The sequence below is a fragment of the Mytilus galloprovincialis genome, chromosome 3 (assembly GCF_965363235.1).
Source record: "Mytilus galloprovincialis chromosome 3, xbMytGall1.hap1.1, whole genome shotgun sequence".
Lineage (NCBI taxonomy): Eukaryota > Metazoa > Mollusca > Bivalvia > Mytilida > Mytilidae > Mytilus > Mytilus galloprovincialis.
The window spans coordinates 5016641-5036547 of NC_134840.1; the positions used below are offsets into that span (position 1 = coordinate 5016641).

A 19907-nucleotide genomic window follows, 5' to 3' on the forward strand; every position below is an offset into this window, starting at 1 on the left:
AGCGTCCTTAAGTTCAAAGGGCACAAACCGAAACTATACCGACTACGTCGGAAAAATCTGTAGTGAGTCTTTATTCGTATTCCTTGCTTAATATGTTCAATCGTTGGTCCGAAAATTAAATGAAACCAAACTAGCATTATATATTTGTACGAAAACCGTTATAAAAAAATTCTTGTATTGTGGACTTTATTTAAAGTCACTTGTTTGTCATTTAGTCGTTAATCTTGGTATTTTTTACGGCTTCGTCAATTTCTCTTTGACATGTGAGTTTTGAATGGTACCTTGGGATCTCCCGCATTATTTTTGTGATATCAACAAGGAAGCTACCATTTTTTTTCATAAATGAAATTCTATAATAATATGAGGCAGGTATTACATGTACCTGTGAAAGGGGACGTAGTCAGAAAACCTTTAGAATACTTAGAAATGCCACTGTGTATTATCGCCACCGGAAATTGGGTACTAACGAAGTGGAATGAAAGGAAAAAATAAATAAACAAGTCTAGAATTCCTTTAATTTTGAGCATTTCTAGCGGTTTGACGAGGGTATCACTTCTGAAACGATTCACTGATATATACGATGTAAAGTTGAATCTCTTTTTACTTTTCATTGTATCATTGTTTCATTGTTTACTCTTGTGTGATGCTAAGCCTTGCATGTTATTAAAGAATACAAAAGTTGTGTCGATTTTGTTCAGTACCTGTATCCTGTCACAGTGGTACAGATCTGCTCATAATGAAGATATATAGGTGTAAATGACACATGTATTTTACTACACATGTAAAATGATTTTATAATTTTGAACAAAAAAATATATGCTAGTAGTATTAGAGTCCCCATTATTTTCCGTTCTTTATATTTGAGTGCCCCATTTATATTCTCAATTCTATATATTTGAGTGTCCCATTTCCTTCGTATTTGAACGCCCCTTTTTCTTTGTCTCTGAGTGCCCCATTATTCTCTGATCCTCTCTATTTTTTACTTTGTTGTCATATTTTTCTTTCTTTTTTTTTGTCATCTATTCTGCACATTTTACTTGTTATTCTTGATTCCTCATTTATTAGTAGACTGTGTATCTAAGTTTTTAAAAACACATTAAATGAATTTAATAAGACCGATTTTAAGTCTTGAATATTATACACAAGACTAGTCTTGTGAGATCACTAATTTAAAAAAAAAAGCCCGTATATCAGCGGATAACAATTCAGTTCAATATTTTATTAGAAAGAGCACAATAGAGGCGTGATCCAAATACAGACAATAATAATATTAAAACAACATATATAAATAAAATATAGATGCAGGTTACAACAGGTCTTGGGTAAATTCTATGAAATACCCAACATTCTAAGTATATTCTATGATTACCATTACATTCTAACCATACACATATACAGCACAATTATTCTAAATTTTTATAATTTTGTTTAAAACACACAATCACCTATGTATAAGATGTATGTGTATTTGCACAAACTATTATAAAAGATGATTATTTGATGAAACAGTATGGTGGTCTCTCAAATCAAGAGCTTCTTACATACAAGTAGATTTTAGTTCATTTTCAGACATAGGATTTAACATTTTGGTAAAATTTTCATCCCAATTATTTGAATTAATATCATTAATATTATATTTACATCTAATTTTGTTATATTGAGGACGTTCAATCAAGAAATGTATCTCATTTTCAATTTTTCCTGTGCAAAATTTACAAAATATCTCGTTAGAGGCTACTATTGTTCTTGCATACCTTCCAGTCAAGTTCTATTGCTAATGAGTATGCACTTATCCTCAATTTAGTGAGTTTTTTTCTAAGATATTTAGAAGCATTAAAGTTCAAATATTCTTATTGTTTAAATTAAGTACATGTAGTATAAATAAAAGAACACCCAGGGTCGAATTATTACGGATCTTTGTACTGATATAAAAGTCTGCCTGATTGATACATATACGGTTAGTTTCCCTAAAGAACTCAAGGAATAATTCAACTGAACAGAACCTGTTGAAAAAGAAACGGAAATACTGCAACGTTTCCGATGTTGGTCCTATTGTATAATAAATTAAGTTATGACGTCATTTGCATTTGTAAACAAAGAAACACTATGCATCAGGTAAGGTTTTTGCTCCAGCTCGGGTGGTCCACTTCTTATATACAAGGTAATAGAACGTGCCGCTGAATAGGTCAGGAAAACTATCAGAAATATATGATAAGGTCAATAAAGTTCCTAAAACTTCGTCTGCCAAGTGTCATCTTTCTTAGTGTTCCCGGCTGTGTTTTACTTTTATGCTTTTGGAACTTTGGTCTTCCGATGTTAGATTACACACCAAACGAAACCCAAACAATATGGGAAAAGGTAACAGTTTTACCTACGCAATATATTAAAAGGTATACATTTTTTAAATCAAAATTGTAGATATATATGAAAAGGGTGGGGTTACAGAAACCCAGCAGCAACCCCTATCAATTGACGTGCCCCCTCCCCCGATCTGACATCAAAAGGATACAAATCTTATTGTTAAATTGTTGTCGTCCCACCTTATCGCTATTCCCGGTTGACCAGAGAATCTTGAACTATTGACGTCATACACAATCACATTTCCATTGTGGCGTCAGATATTTTGTATTTTGACGTCAAAATTTTACGGGAACCTGTGTGATGTCAAGTAATGGTGGGAAAATAGCGATAAGGTGGTAATCATAATTAAAAATTTGCGAGAAATCGTTTGACTTAGTTGGCATCGTCCGCCAGTGGCAAATGCAACTATTCGGAAAAGTTAGAAAAATCGTTTACGATTATGTCATAATGATTTTATTAGTAAAGTGTTTTTTTAAATTTATTTTTAGTAGCTTAATTGGTTTACTTTTCTCAAATCCCGAAAGATAAACGATACCAGAAAGAAACGCGGGATAATAAAAAAAAAAGTGTGAAAAAAAGTTATCGATTTTGAGTTCATTTCGGGATTTTTTTTCAGATTTTTTTTTTATTATTATTATTGATTTTTCTACTGTAATGAGGGACTTAGGGTAAGTTTAAGAAGAATCAAAAGTTTTCCCTTATATTTGTTGTAAATGTAAATATATTTCAGTTTCCATAAAGAGGATGCACAAGTGATGTTGAAAATTTACATTAGTTGTTTTTTCTACGTGTTTTTAAAAACCACATTTTTGCTTTTTTGCTGTTTGAACCTGTTCACCGTTGAGCCTTTATCTAGCCTCACAGACACATTTTCTCCATACATAAACTAAGTAAAACTAATTAACACATCAACCATGCATTGTACAACAGTATATTCACTGTAAATATCAATATCATATAATTTGATATTTTCAATACTCAATCTTAAAACATTTTCTATTATTTCATTTGTATGTTCATGTTTGCTTTTATACTTTTAAAAGATTTCTAAAACGGGTAAATATTTTACGGGATGTAAATATAAACAAACACTTCATAATAATCTATTTGAGATTTTAAATATTGACAAAAAGACTTTCCTTTTTTTTATTAAATCCTTGTATAATTATACACCAAGGGAGTATCCAAAAACACATATGTATCTGATTTCAGAGAACCCTTCAATTAATTTTTGTGATTAACTTTCACGACTTAGTCTAGGAGAAAAATACCGCGAATCTGTCTGAATTTGACAATCAAGTATATTTTCAAATATGTGAGAAAAAAAAAACACGTTAGAAAAATTGCCACAAATGAATTTCTGGCGTCTTCTAGAAAGAGAAAAAACGATTGCCGTGTTTGTCATTGTGTCAAATAAGGTTTTAACCAACATTTGAAAAAATATTCCGATACAATCGTGAAAGTTGATGTTTAAAATGATAATTATTGTATATTAATATTATTTTCATCAGTATAATTATTTGTTTTTTCAATAATAAGATGAATGTACACTTTTTTTGTTGATTCGTGTTTCTATGCATGTTATTTTTTTTAAAGCATAAACAATTCTTGGTAGCGATAGCAATCTAATCTATACAAGTATTCCATCAACAGTTATATGATATGACTCAAGTTTCTTTACAAAACTTCCCAACTTATATCTGAAATCAACAAGTACATGTAGATGGCACATATTTTGGTTTATACCAGTATGTTCGACTTCCTAGAATTCGAACCTATATGAATAAAAAAATAAAATAAATTACTGAATAGTTTCTAAACAATTATTGTGAAACATATTTATATTACACAACACTGGTATCAAGACAGATTAGTATCTTATTATATATTTTAATCAGATTATAGTAGGAACAATTATTTTCTGATGTTTTTTTCGCAGATTGCTTTGTGCAGATATATATTGATTGTTTTTGACCAATGAAGATTCATATGAAATACCTGAGATTTTATTGATATAACTTTAAATAATTCATTTAAATATCCCATGTTACAATACGTTTTTAAGTGTAACGGTAAATTTAAAATATATATCATATAAATAGACTTTGTTCAGGATTTATCACATTAAGAATGGTAAGTTTTCATAAATTGAATATAATTTTAAATGTGAAAATGAACTAATTGCTAGGTATCGTTAATGAAGTTATTTAGAGAGTATACAATCTTAATCATTTTACGTTTTTCTTCTAAGTTTAAATAATCATCAGTTAAAATAACAAAATTGAGAATGGAAATGGGGAATATGCGAAAGAAACAACAACCAGACCAGAAAGCAGACAACAGCCACCACTGGGTCTTCAACGCAGCGAGAAAATCGCGAACCCAAGGGTGGTCCTCAGCTGGCCCCCAAATAAAATTGTGTACTAGTTTAGTGAAAATGGACGTCACACTAAACTACAAAGCACATAATGAACCAAACTTAAAAAATCATACAAGACTAACAAAAGTCTCCTGACTTTGGACAGGCGCTAACCATGTTCATATATACATGTACTCTTACAAATCATTTACAGTAATACTGTAAGGTTAAACTTCTTGAATTCAACAGCCCTTTTGTTCACCTTTGTAAACTCTAATTGAGGTTTCAATCTACAAAAAGGAGGAAATCTAGATCTGAAACAGACCTTGCATATTCTAGAATAATCTGATGAGAGAAGTCCATACAACTTTTTTATTTTAATGTTTTGCATTGCAATATATATAACATATAAAAGTAAGAGGTATGAAAGCCATTCAGACGACAATCGACTTGACACTTAAGGAAGAGGATGTCAACAACTATAGGGCACAGTATTGACTTCAACAATGAACAAACCCAATCGGCATGGCAAAAGAACAAAACAATTCAAAAAATTATTTTATAACTTGCATACTGAATGCACGTTATCACTCTCTGTTCTATGGGTGCTGATTCTTTACAGCATACATAGTTAATGTACATTTACCAACTCTGTTCACTGGAAGCTGATCTTCAACAAATATATTACAGCATACACACTTAATGTACGTTTTCACACTTTGTTTGCTGTGAGCTGATTATCTACCAGTTGTTGCAGCATTGTGGCCTTTGGGTGTGTTTTACTCTTTGGTCGGGTTGTTGTCTCTGACAAATTCCACATTTCAATTTTAATTTTATTCATGTATGTTTTTACACTCTTTTCATTGCATGGGGCCTATTCTCTGTCAGATATTGCAGCATAAAATCTCAATGTACGTGTTCAATGTACAAAGTACAATGTTCACACTCTGTTCAGCTGGGTCTCATTATCTACCAAATATTACAACATACAAACATATTAATGTACTGTTTAACATTTTGTTCGTTAGGGGGGGGGGATGATTTTCCGCAAAGAGAACGTCTTGATATTCAGTGTTTATAGTACAGACGGGTTGAAGTTAGAAAAATAATTCCGTATAGAATGGGCTTCCTTCCTGGGGACTAGTACCGTTATCTTATGACCTGAGTTCAGCATTTAAAGGTGTGCATTGTGTCGGACACATAGACTTATAAATGTGCACGTCAGCGTACGATTCGTCTATATAAGACTTATCAGTAGAGCTCCAATTAAAATAGTAATATGTTGTATACATGTACCAAATTCAAACAAAAAGATGCCTTAAAAGTCAATGGTGAAAGATGAATTGTAAGGTACACAGACTAGAAAATACGAATGATATTAAAAAGAAGTTACATATAAGGTATATAAGAAACCTTGTATTTGAATTGAATACATGTTTTAGTCGGTATAATAATGGGTCCGATTATTGACTAGATAAACTATAATTTTTCGGTCTTTAATTACAACTGTCAAATATCATTAAAATTGGACGATTGTTTATTAACACGAGCATGACCTATTTCTAAGGTAGTCTATTACTATACTTAGAACCTTTTATCATGTTAAATCCATATTATTAATTGGAAACTTCAAAATATTATCTAAAGCAAAAGAAAAAAGTAAAGAAAAGAAAAAAACTTGACTAATTAAAGGGACTGTTCTGTTCTTTCTACATTGTTATATTATACCTTTTTTTTACTCTCCGAGATCAAGATTAATTTGTAAGACTCTCGTATCTTTAAAAGGAAATTGTTTTTAATTTAATAATATCTTGAAAAAGCAGATTATTCTTTGATATTTTAATATAATTCACAAGTACATGTGTATATATATATAGATATGAAATGACATGATATAAGTACTATCGTTTATATAAATAAATAAGTATGATTTACATTGCTTCCTGGAACTTATTAAATTCTTATTTTTTAAACTTAGTTATTAAGTATAAAGTATAAAGTTTCTATTTTCTTTTAACGACGTATATTGATCAGTCTTCGTAACTAAGTTGGTTGATGCTCTTTTGTGTTGATTTAAGGGATACTATTTGATCCCATGGAAGTTGAAGGGTGCCAATTGGAGGACGATTTAAGGGATACTATTTGATCCCATGGAAGTTGAAGGGTGCCAATTGGAGGACGATTTAAGGGATACTATTTGATCCCATGGAAGTTGAAGGGTGCCAATTGGAGGACGATTTAAGGGATACTATTTGATCCCATGGAAGTTGAAGGGTGCCAATTGGAGGACGATTTAAGGGATACTATTTGATCCCATGGAAGTTGAAGGGTGCCAATTGGAGGACGATTTAAGGGATACTATTTGATCCCATGGAAGTTGAAGGGTGCCAATTGGAGGACGATTTAAGGGATACTATTTGATCCCATGGAAGTTGAAGGGTGCCAATTGGAGGACGATTTAAGGGATACTATTTGATCCCATGGAAGTTGAAGGGTGCCAATTGGAGGACGATTTAAGGGATACTATTTGATCCCATGGAAGTTGAAGGGTGCCAATTGGAGGACGATTTAAGGGATACTATTTGATCCCATGGAAGTTGAAGGGTGCCAATTGGAGGACGATTTCAGGCCTTATTAAGCTATAGAAAAGCGTATTTTTTCTTTGTAAAAAGATTTATACACAACTATGCTTGGTTGTTCTGCATTTTTTTCTTTAGGCATATATATTTTTTCATCAAAGCATGCGTCAACATCTGATTTTTACTCTAATGGCCAACCTTTTTTTTTATGTTTATATTACTCCATTATTTATGATAAACCAATTAAAGGTACTTTGTTTTACAGGCAGCTGAACTAGCAGAAGATCAGATCGCAGGTAAGCGTAGAAATTCCTACCTGTTCTTATTCTTCCTGCTGTTCTGACATATGATAGTGGTCTTGGAATTCCTATTTATCATTTCCCTTTATGTTTCTATTTTATCATAAATTTTATAAGCTATTAAATTTTAATTTGAAAAGATGTTTAACTAAACGGAACAGCATCTCCAAGAGTCAAAAATTTGTTCAGGATTTCCAGTCTCTAACCCAAAAAATAAAAAAAAATAAAGTTGACATCTATTGGTTATAACTTTTTTATAAGCTGCTATTTGCTTTGAACTAGCTTTAAGTAACTGAGTACTTTTAGGTCGCTACGTTAGTGTGTTGTGTTTTGTGCTTTTTATGCTTTGTATCGATGTGATGAGTCAATAGTTTCAACTGGTTTTTATTATTTGTTCTTAAGTTGTACTGATACAACGGTGTCCCAGGTTTGATGAGGATTTGGCGCATAAAACCATGTTTAACCACATCTATATCATAATTTCGAACCTGGAGACAATACAATCATACATTAAAAAAAATTACAGTACACCTTGAAAAAATGTTAACAAATAAAACTCGAAGCAAAACAAGAAAAATCAATATAAATATCATCTTTCTCAAATCTGTGTTTTCAAAAGCTTTGCTACAAATGACGTAAATAAGAAAATTATTTATACAAATTATCCAAATATGGGCGATGCCAAATAAGGTTTAAACTTTGATGAGTAAAATGTCAAGTCTCAACAGTACTAGAATAAAACATATGGGTTCTAACTTTTTAATTAAACATTTTCTATGTTAAACTGGATTTTGCCCTTACTGCTTTTTCGCTGTGCAACATTGTATATTTATTCCTGCTTTGTTTCATATAATGCATAGAAATCAAATTGCATACTTATGTTTATTCGTTTTAATAGGTAAACAAGACCCAAAATCAAAAGTATTTTGTTACGTCGTTTCATTGAAGCTAGATTAATAGTTCTATATATATGGTATAAATAAAACTTATTGACAATGTTGTAGAGTTCAAAGAAGCCTTTAACTTGTTTGACAAGGATGGCGATGGAACGATATCATGTACTGAATTAGGAACTGTAATGAGATCCCTGGGGTGTAACCCTACAGAGGGAGAACTCAAAGATATGATCAAAGAAGTCGATGCTGATGGTAAGTTAGAACGAGTTAGGAACTGTAATGAGATCCCTGGGATGTAACCCTACAGAGGGAGAACTAAAAGATATGATCAAAGAAGTCGATGCTGATGGTAAGTTAGAACGAGTTAGGAACTGTAATTATATCCCTGGGATGTAACCCTACATAGGGAGAACTTAAAGATATGATCAAAGAAGTCGATGCTGATGGTAAGTTAGGACGAGTTAGGAACTGTAATTATATCCCTGGGGGTGTAACCCTACAGAGGGAGAACTCAAAGATATGATCAAAGAAGTCGATGCTGATGGTAAGTTAGAACGAGTTAGGAACTGTAATTATATCCCTGGGGGTGTAACCCTACAGAGGGAGAACTCAAAGATATGATCAAAGAAGTCGATGCTGATGGTAAGTTAGAACGAGTTAGGAACTGTAATTATATCCCTGGGGGTGTAACCCTACAGAGGTTGAACTAAAAGATATGATCAAAGAAGTCGATGCTGGTGGTAAGTTAGGACGAGTTAGGAACTGTAATGAGATCCCTGGGATGTAACCCTACAGAGGGAGAACTTAAAGATATGATCAAAGAAGTCGATGCTGATGGTAAGTTAGAACGAGTTAGGAACTGTAATGAGATCCCTGGGGGTGTAACCCTACAGAGGGAGAACTCAAAGATATGATCAAAGAAGTCGATGCTGATGGTAAGATAGAACGAGTTAGGAACTGTAATGAGATCCCTGGGGGTGTAACCCTACAGAGGGAGAACTCAAAGATATGATCAAAGAAGTCGATGCTGATGGTAAGTTAGAACGAGTTAGGAACTGTAATGAGATCCCTGGGGGTGTAACCCTACAGAGGTTGAACTAAAAGATATGATCAAAGAAGTCGATGCTGATGGTAAGTTAGGACGAGTTAGGAACTGTAATGAGATCCCTGGGATGTAACCCTACAGAGGGAGAACTTAAAGATATGATCAAAGAAGTCGATGCTGATGGTAAGTTAGAACGAGTTAGGAACTGTAATGAGATCCCTGGGAAGTAACCCTACAGAGGGAAAACTCAAAGATATGATCAAAGAAGTCGATGCTGATGGTAAGTTAGAACGAGTTAGGAACTGTAATGAGATCCCTGGGGTGTAACCCTACAGAGGTTGAACTAAAAGATATGATCAAAGAAGTCGATGCTGATGGTAAGTTAGGACGAGTTAGGAACTGTAAGGAGATCCCTGGGGTGTAACCCTACAGAGGGAGAACTTAAAGATATGATCAAAGAAGTCGATGCTGATGGTAAGTTAGGACGAGTTAGGAACTGTAATGAGATCCCTGGGATGTAACCCTACAGAGGTTGAACTAAAAGATATGATCAAAGAAGTCGATGCTGATGGTAAGTTAGAACGAGTTAGGAACTGTAATTATATCCCTGGGGGTGTAACCCTACAGAGGTTGAACTAAAAGATATGATCAAAGAAGTCGATGCTGATGGTAAGTTAGGACGAGTTAGGAACCCCTGGGATGTAACCCTACAGAGGGAGAACTTAAAGATATGATCAAAGAAGTCGATGCTGATGGTAAGTTAGAACGAGTTAGGAACTGTAATGAGATCCCTGGGATGTAACCCTACAGAGGTTGAACTAAAAGATATGATCAAAGAAGTCGATGCTGATGGTAAGTTAGGACAAGTTAGGAACTGTAATGAGATCCCTGGGGGTGTAACCCTACATAGGGAGAACTTAAAGATATGATCAAAGAAGTCGATGCTGATGGTAAGTTAGAACGAGTTAGCAACTGTAATGAGATCCCTGGGGGTGTAACCCTACATAGGGAGAACTTAAAGATATGATCAAAGAAGTCGATGCTGATGGTAAGTTAGGACGAGTTAGGAACTGTAATGAGATCCCTGGGATGTAACCCTACAGAGGGAAAACTTAAAGATATGATCAAAGAAGTCGATGCTGATGGTAAGTTAGAACGAGTTAGGAACTGTAATGAGATCCCTGGGAAGTAACCCTACATAGGGAGAACTTAAAGATATGATCAAAGAAGTCGATGCTGATGGTGAATTAGGACGAGTTAGGAACTGTAATGAGATCCCTGGGATGTAACCCTACAGAGGTTGAACTAAAAGATATGATCAAAGAAGTCGATGCTGATGGTAAGTTAGGACGAGTTAGGAACTGTAATGAGATCCCTGGGGGTGTAACCCTACATAGGGAGAACTTAAAGATATGATCAAAGAAGTCGATGCTGATGGTAAGTTAGGACGAGTTAGGAACTGTAATGAGATCCCTGGGATGTAACCCTACAGAGGGAGAACTAAAAGATATGATCAAAGAAGTCGATGCTGATGGTAAGTTAGAACGAGTTAGGAACTGTAATGAGATCCCTGGGGGTGTAACCCTACATAGGGAGAACTTAAAGATATGATCAAAGAAGTCGATGCTAATGGTAAGTTAGGACGAGTTAGGAACTGTAATTATATCCCTGGGGGTGTAACCCTACAGAGGAAAAACTTAAAGATATGATCAAAGAAGTCGATGCTGATGGTAAGTTAGAACGAGTTAGGAACTGTAATGAGATCCCTGGGGGTGTAACCCTACAGAGGTTGAACTAAAAGATATAATCAAAGAAGTCGATGCTGATGGTAAGTTAGGACGAGTTAGGAACTGTAATGAGATCCCTGGGGGTGTAACCCTACATAGGGAGAACTAAAAGATATGATCAAAGAAGTCGATGCTGATGGTGAGTTAGGGAGAGTTAGGAACTTTAATGAGATCCCTGGGAAGTAACCCTACAGAGGAAGAACTCAAAGATATGACCAAAGAAGTCGATGCTGGTGGTGAGTTAGGGCGAGTTAGGAACTGTAATGAGATCCCTGGGGGTGTACCCTACAGAGGGAGAACTCAAAGATATGTTTAAAGAAGTTGATGCTGATGGTGAGTTAGGGCGAGTTTTCATGGCAAGACGTTTTACCATTAATTCTCTCATATAATATGAGATATCTCATATAATATATAAAATATCTTATACATTATATAAGATATCTTATAATATCTTATATATTAATCTAGTTTTTATAATTTTAATCACTATAAGAATAAACAATATGTCAACAAGGAAACACAAAAAGACAGAGTACATAAGCAAAAACGAAAGACAAGAATACAAAAAAAATACAATAGCACAATAACGCAATGACACAATGACGAGATGAATAAGTACAGAGCTACGTCAAATGGATATTACCAAATACAGTATAGACTAAACAGTAAAAGTAATAATAACAAGAACTATCTTTAAAAAAGATATCCGACGTATTTAAATTTAAGTATATGTTTAAAACTATCATTTCGATAACCTTCAGAAGCAGAAAGATACCATTTAGATAACGTTTTCTCTGTTTCTCTGTGTTCAGTATTCTCGGTGCTCGTATCTTTCTGTTTACATTCACCAAAACCCCGCGGAAATCTTACATGCGTAGGTGCGTTCGTACAACAAAGTTTACATTAAAAATTATATAATTGTCCCGAAAAAATAGCTGTCACGGATGCAAAGAGCTATTGGATATTGGAGCTAATAAAAATATAAATCTTTGTAAGATCTAGTTCAAATATTTATAGTTTTTCACTTGCTTTCCATCACGATATAATTAACGAGACGTTTTTTTCAAACACAACCAAATCACCCACCATGACAGCATTTTGTCCAATCACAGAAAGGATTTTCGAGCATGCGTATTCTGTTGCCATAGTTAAGCGTCCTTAAGTTCAAAGGGCACAAACCGAAATTATACCGACTACGTCGGAAAAAAAACACTATAACATGGGAATCTATACTTCAAACCATCGCGTATTTGTGAAGTTGGTACGGAATATTTATAAATCACCAAGGTCTTGGTATCTTCCGATGATTTTTTTTAAACGACGTGCATGGCATTATAATAGTTTTTCCCAATCCAATAATCAAAAAGCTCATCATAGATAACGGCTCGGTAGCTTAACATTTTGTACGCCTATCGACGCGCTTTTCAAAACAGTGTACACCACTTGTAGTTGAGGGCATGTGTAAAGGTTACAAGTTCAATCAATTTGAAAAAAAGTAACTTTGAGTCTCATTCCTTCAGTCGTGTATAATAATGCACTGAAAAATTCATTTCAAAAGTCAAAAAATATTCCTTCCTTTTTGCTAAATTGTGTACTACAAGACATTTTAAATAAAATATGTTTATCTCAGATACTGCAGATGTGTCACACATCCTTCTCTTATCTTTTGTATAGGAAGTGGTTGTATTGATTTTCCTGAATTTTTGGAAATGATGGCTAAACGTTTGCAAGACGTAGATGAAGAAGCGGAATTGCGGGAGGCTTTTAAAGTTTTCGACAAGGATGGTAGTGGAAGCATAAGTAAAGCAGAATTAAAACTTGTAATGGAAAATCTCGGAGAAAAGTTAACTGGAGAGGAAATTGACGAAATGATGGCAGAAGCAGATAAAGATGGCAATGGAGAGATCGATTATGAAGGTAATAAGATGTAGGCTCTTATCTAATTGAAAATAAAATCAGTATCCGAATTTTAGTTATACAAGATTTGTACGTCATGAATAGTCCATTTTAAGCAAACTATTAATCTATGCCATTATATTTAGATATATGATCTTTATTAACCAATGGAATAAAAGAAAATATTTTTTTAGAAGTTTTCTATAATGCTTTAATAATTTAAACTATGTTTTTGTTTAAGTGATGAACCACAGATATCTTGCTGACCTTTATTGTATATACGATAAGATATTTGTCATCTGATTATTATCTCTCCTACATTACCATTGAATTCACAAACTGAACATCAACAAAAGAATTTTATAATTACATTAATTTGTTCTTACATGAGAAATACACTGGGTGCAACTTGTTAACTATGATAATGGAGCACCTGAAATCACCCTCAGTTTTAAGTTTTGTTTGAGTTGCTCAGTTGTTAGTTTTCTATGCTGTGTTTTGCAAACTGTTCTTTGTAATTTGGTCGGGTTTATCTTGTTATAGAAAGTTTTTTGTGTGGTCAGTTTTTCCTTGATATATGAGTTTGAATCAGTTTTTCCTTGATATATGAGTTTGAATCAGTTTTTCCTTGATATATGAGTTTGAATCAGTTTTTCCTTAATATGTGAGTTTTTCCTTGATATATGAGTTTGAATCAGTTTTTCCTTGATATATGAGTTTGAATCAGTTTTTCCTTTGATATATGAGTTTGAATCCGTTTTTCCTTGATATATGAGTTTGAATCCGTTTTTCCTTGATATGTGAGTTTGAATCCGTTTTTCCTTGATATGTGAGTTTGAATCTGTTTTTCCTTGATATGTGAGTTTGAATCCGTTTTTCCTTGATATATGAGTTTGAATCCGTTTTTCCTTGATATATGAGTTTGAATCCGTTTTTCCTTGATATGTGAGTTTTTCCTTCATATATGAGTTTGAATCAGTTTTTCCTTGATATATGAGTTTGAATCAGTTTTTCCTTGATATATGAGTTTGAATCAGTTTTTCCTTGATATATGAGTTTGAATCAGTTTTTCCTTGATATGTGAGTTTTCCCTTGATATATGTTTGAATCAGTTTTTCCTTGATATATGAGTTTGAATCAGTTTTTCCTTGATATATGAGTTTGAATCAGTTTTTCCTTGATATGTGAGTTTTCCCTTGATATATGAGTTTGAATCCGTTTTTCCTTGATATATGAGTTTGAATCAGTTTTTCCTTGATATATGAGTTTGAATCAGTTTTTCCTTGATATATGAGTTTGAATCAGTGTTTCCTTGATATATGAGTTTGAATCAGTTTCCTTGATATATGAGTTTGAATCAGTTTTTCCTTGATATATGAGTTTGAATCAGTTTCCTTGATATATGAGTTTGAATCAGTTTTTCCTTGATATATGAGTTTGAATCAGTTTTTCCTTGATATATGAGTTTGAATCAGTTTTTCCTTGATATGTGAGTTTTCCCTTGATATATGAGTTTGAATCCGTTTTTCCTTGATATATGAGTTTGAATCAGTTTTTCCTTGATATATGAGTTTGAATCAGTTTTTCCTTGATATGCGAGTTTTCCCTTGATATATGAGTTTGAATCAGTTTTTCCTTGATATGTGAGTTTTCCCTTGATATATGAGTTTGAATCAGTTTTTCCTTGATATATGAGTTTGAATCCGTTTTTCCTTGATATGTGAGTTTGAATCCGTTTTTCCTTGATATGTGAGTTTGAATCCGTTTTTCCTTGATATATGAGTTTGAATCCGTTTTTCCTTGATATATGAGTTTGAATCAGTTTCCTTGATATATGAGTTTGAATCAGTTTTTCCTTGATATATGAGTTTGAATCAGTTTCCTTGATATATGAGTTTGAATCAGTTTTTCCTTGATATATGAGTTTGAATCAGTTTTTCCTTGATATATAAGTTTGAATATCCCTTTGGTTTCTTTCGTCTCTTTTTTTTTCTACTTTTCGTCTTTTCTTTGTCGAATGTACAATCTTGTTTTCTTAATTTCGTACGTGTCACACGTATATACTTAATGTCGAAAATAGTTTATAATTAAGCTAGGTTAAAATACTATTGTCGTAAATTGATATTCAACAGAATAAATCAAAGACAAAACTTTTTTGGGGAACAAAACAAACAAAGACAAATCAAACAAAATAAAATGCGCATAAAGAAAAAAAATATCCTTTGCACAAAAAAAATGCCTTAAACAGATCAAGTAAATCTGACTTGGGTATATATCAATCTTGTTTTGGTAAATTCTTTTAGGTGCCACTGTTTACAAAATATATGAAGCATGCGTTATTGGTATAATACTCCTTTTTTTTATTTTTCAGAATTTGTTGACATGATGATGGCCAAATAGTGACTTCATAACCTTCCAATGTGATATGCAATACTCAATCAACGTTGTTAAAACATGTACATACTTAAATAGTCGTATAGTGAAATACGACTTTAATATTTATTTCATCCATCGTTTCAATTATGTTAGTTAAATACTTGTGCTACTATACGGCAAATATTAGTTCCAGCAGAGTTCATTTTTAATTGAATGGTTTTTGTAAATAAAGGGACAGAGAAGTAGTACCTATATATGTATTTAATCTTAAGAGTAACAAATAATGTCCCACTTCAAATCAACAAGTTTAATTGCTCATTATAACATTCGATGACGCCATACATATTTACAAATAAGAAGCTTTTCAGTAAGTTTACATATATATATATATTATTTGGTTGGCATGCAACTAGGGGTAATATCCAGGCAAGTGTTGGAAATTATACACTAATGAAATAAGCAAACATTCATGGATGTATAAAAAAAAAGAACCCAATCTTCATATACTGTGAGACATTGGGATTTTATAACGATTGAAGAATATTGTAGAAATAATGAGATGTTATGATTGCCAATGAAACGGTTATTCACCAGAGTTCTAATGATTATGAAGTTGGGGTCTAGGTTGTCGAGTGGTATAGGTAATCGAACTGCTATAACACTACCCTGTTTACACTGAAGTTGTGAGTAAAATCCCGCACGTGGTAGGTGCGCTCGACGCCAATCTTAAATGTCTAGGTTTGCTGTTTTCGTCCCGAAGACCGGTGGGTCTCTCCAGACACTCTTGCTTCCTTCATTGTTAAAACAAAGTGACCGTCACGAAATACCACAATAAGAGATTATACCACAATAATCTCGAAGTTGGCGTTAAACGCCAATCAATAAAATGAGGTAATATTAGCAAGTGTAGCCCACCGTTCGACCTTCAACAATGAGTAAACCCCATACCGTATGAATACACGCGAATAAGACAGCATCCTAAATACACTAAAACATCTGAAGATGTGGGGATAATGACATCTTCAACGACTAAACTTTTGGAAAAAAATTGAAAACTCCTCTGATCAATTTCACAAAAATCGTATAGGACTACAGTTGATCGTAAGTATACTGAATTGTCCATGACTTAATATCAACTTTAATTTGCCTGATTATCATAAGACATGAAGTATGAGAATTTAGGTAAATTTTCATGAGATCAATTTCCGATTGTGTTCTGTCCGTTACACCAACGATGGAGGAAGCAATACAGTACGTCTGAACCCGTGACAACTCTACGACAGATTTTACCCATCGAATCACCTGTGATGCTGAAACAAGACCGAAAACACATTATGTATATACAATCCGTCTAAATATCAGCCCAACAATGTGAGATATTTATAGGTTAGACAATACTTGGTCATGTTTTATGAAGATTTAAGCCCAAGGCGAAGCCGAGGGCTTAAATCTTCATAAAACATGACCAAGTATTGTCTGACCAATTTAGAACATATTCACACTTTCGAGTGACCTTACAAAATTAACTTTCCCATTGTAATATTCAAACCTTAATTAGAGTTCACTTTTTATGATTAACCAAATGTAAAACATAGGTAATCATCATTTCAATGGATGGAATGAAATAGCACTGACATAGTTTGTGATGATAAATGGATAAATTGTTTTTCTTCTGCTTCAGGTAAAATTTAATACTTATATATCTTGAGGTTTTTTTATTTTAAAAAGCAACACAATGTTATATAAATCCCCTTTTTGATTTTTTTTATAAATATAAAACTCTGTATAAGCATTTAAATCCAGACCATTCAGTGTTAAATGCTTACTTTTTTATTGATAACTTTATATGTATTAATGTGTCTCCGAAAAAAAATCCTTTGCTTTCTATATCAGCAGTCTGGAATTGTTTTCTTGAAAGAAAAAAAAATCCCTCAAATGCCCGGTATATAATAAATAAATATTATTTTACCTACATCCTTACCCCCATATTGTTTTTGTTTATTCTATATATGTGTACCATAAGAAAATTTATAAAAATTTGTAAAATTCAAAATGTTTTGTTTTAACCTTTGCTCTTTCATCTTTAATCAGTAGGCTCTTTTCCCAGGGAAAATGCCTCAGGGGATTGTACACTTCATTAGTGCAGTTATTAAGAGTTCACTTTCATAATTAACTGACAATGAAAAGTCATTCATGTATAGCATTTCATAGTGCATGGAAAACCATGTACTATGAAAAATAGAGGGGGAAAAAACTGACTTTTCATTGGACGAGAAGGGGTAAGTATGTTCTAAGTAAATTTGCGGAAACAAATGTTGTGTTCTTCCCTGGCCGGGATTCGAACTCGTGCTACTGAGATATCGTGACACCATACTATGCCCGACTCGCTAAACCACTCGACCATCTTAGCTGTATATATTTTTCACGAAATTAATGGTATTTTATACAATGCAGTGAGCTCCATTTGTGAAAAATATCAAAACAATCAATATCTATTAAATATAAAGTACACTTCCATACCAAATTTAATCACAACCGATTTTTTAATAAAATATGAAAGAAATTTGAATCAACTTGTAGGAAGTAAATTTGAATTATTAATGGGAGGCGCATGAAGCGACTTAACTCTGTAAATATATATTAATCTGAAATGTAATTAAAAGGAGTCCTATGTTCGAAGAATTTTATACTCGCATATCTGTGGATTTCTAGACTACGGCCTGTGCCACCAGGAGCTGAGCCTGTACCTTAGTTTGAGTCAACACGGGGAACTTATATTAATACAAAGGAAAAACAGTACTAGATAAGAAAGACCAAACAATTTGTTAGTCAGTAGTTATTGATAACACGATATACACAAGAGGGGCGAAGATACCAGAGGAACATCGAAGTCATAAATCGAAAATAAACTGAGAACGCCATGGCTAGAAATAAAAAAGACAAACAGACAAATGATAGTACACAAGAAACAACATAGAAAACTAAAAACTGAGCAACACGAACCCCACCAGGTGCTCCGGAAGGGTAAGCAGATCTTGCACCACATGAGGCACCCGTGGTGTTGCTCATGTTATTACAAACCCGGTAAATAGTCTAATTCGGTAGTCACATTCATGAAAAGGGAAGGGGATTGTAGTTACGACGTAAGAAAACATATCCGATATCATCTGTGAAACGGTTATCCCATAACAGTCAACCAACTCGTGATGGCGTCCGTAAAAATTTACGAAGGAATGAATTCAACTTGACGATTTGAAACTCTTGGTTTAATAGCTTGCTTGTGAGCAGCAACCCTTTATCAAAGATGTGGAAAGTTCACAATTGGGAACCTGAAATCATCTCGTTTGTCGTAAAGTTTAGTTTACAACCGTCTCTCATAGTCAATTTCTAGATGTAAGTCAAGATAGGAAGCAGACTTAACTGTATCTATTGTATCCTCTAATTCGATGGGAAAAATGCGTTCAACATAGTCACCAAATTTTGAATTATTTAGTGAGAGAACATTATCTATATAGCGTAAAGTTAAGTTAAAGAATATTGCCAACTTCTTGTTTTTCATCTTTAGAAGTTCGTGTATGAAGTCAGCCTCATAATAATAAAGAAACATGTCGGCAAGAAGAGGGGCTCAATTTGTTCCCATTGGAATGCCAACAGTCTGTTGAAAAACACGTCCTCCAAACGTAACAAATATGTTGTCAATCAAGAAATCAAGCATCTTGATAATGTCAGTTTCAGAGAAGTTTTGTTTGAATCAGTGTGATCCTGTACAAAGTAGGATTTATCTCTTCCTAAGACAAGCTACTTATATCTTCGTTGGCCATTCTGTTGTATGAAACAAAAGAAATACCAACTCTTTCAATTTGTCTTTTGTTTTGGAATGGGAAATACTTATGTAAAGATTTGCAACATGAAAGAGTCTTACATTGTATGCACTCTAAAAGATCTTTGGATTTTTTTAGTATTCACATCTGATTCACGCCAACTCTAGAATAGGTAGTTTCACAATAACTTTGAAGCCCTGGCTTTGATCGCTGATAAAATAGATGTTAATAATTGAGAAAGGGGTTTCGTGGAGCACTTGAAAGACCCAGCAATATACCGTTGTTTGTAAGGACACTCATGTAGTTTAGGCATTCAATACAGTGATAAAAGATCCAGATCTTCATCTTTGGTTGACATTCCAAAGGAACATAGAACACACCTATGATTATCCAGGACTTTCGTTTTGGTAAGTGTGAATTGATCAAGCAGTTTATGTAATGAGTTTTACACACAAAAACGGTGTTGTTTTGGGCTTTATCTGCGGTGA

At 33.4% G+C, this 19907-nt stretch overlaps 1 protein-coding gene across 2 annotated transcripts; it reads left to right on the top strand.

Annotated features, from left to right (window-relative positions):
• The first annotated feature begins 2062 nt into the window (after positions 1-2062).
• LOC143067007 (calmodulin-like) lies at positions 2063-15850 on the top strand. 2 transcript variants are annotated; one of them, XM_076239932.1, is made up of 5 exons: positions 2063-2115; positions 7565-7595; positions 8603-8746; positions 13001-13243; positions 15594-15850. In XM_076239932.1, exons 1-5 carry the CDS (start codon positions 2107-2109, stop codon positions 15620-15622), a joined length of 456 nt encoding a protein of 151 aa, XP_076096047.1. In that variant the 5' UTR covers positions 2063-2106; the 3' UTR covers positions 15623-15850. The 2 variants fall into 2 exon arrangements, with proteins under 2 accessions (XP_076096047.1, XP_076096048.1); XM_076239933.1 differs by lacking the exon at positions 2063-2115 and adding an exon at positions 4406-4494.
• Positions 15851-19907: the final 4057 nt, after the last annotated feature.

Coding starts and splice junctions, on each gene's coding strand:
- LOC143067007 (XM_076239932.1), top strand. Junction 8,747..13,000: donor CAAAGAAGTCGATGCTGATG/GTAAGTTAGAAC, acceptor TCTTTTGTATAG/GAAGTGGTTGTATTGATTTT. Junction 13,244..15,593: donor TGGAGAGATCGATTATGAAG/GTAATAAGATGT, acceptor TTTATTTTTCAG/AATTTGTTGACATGATGATG.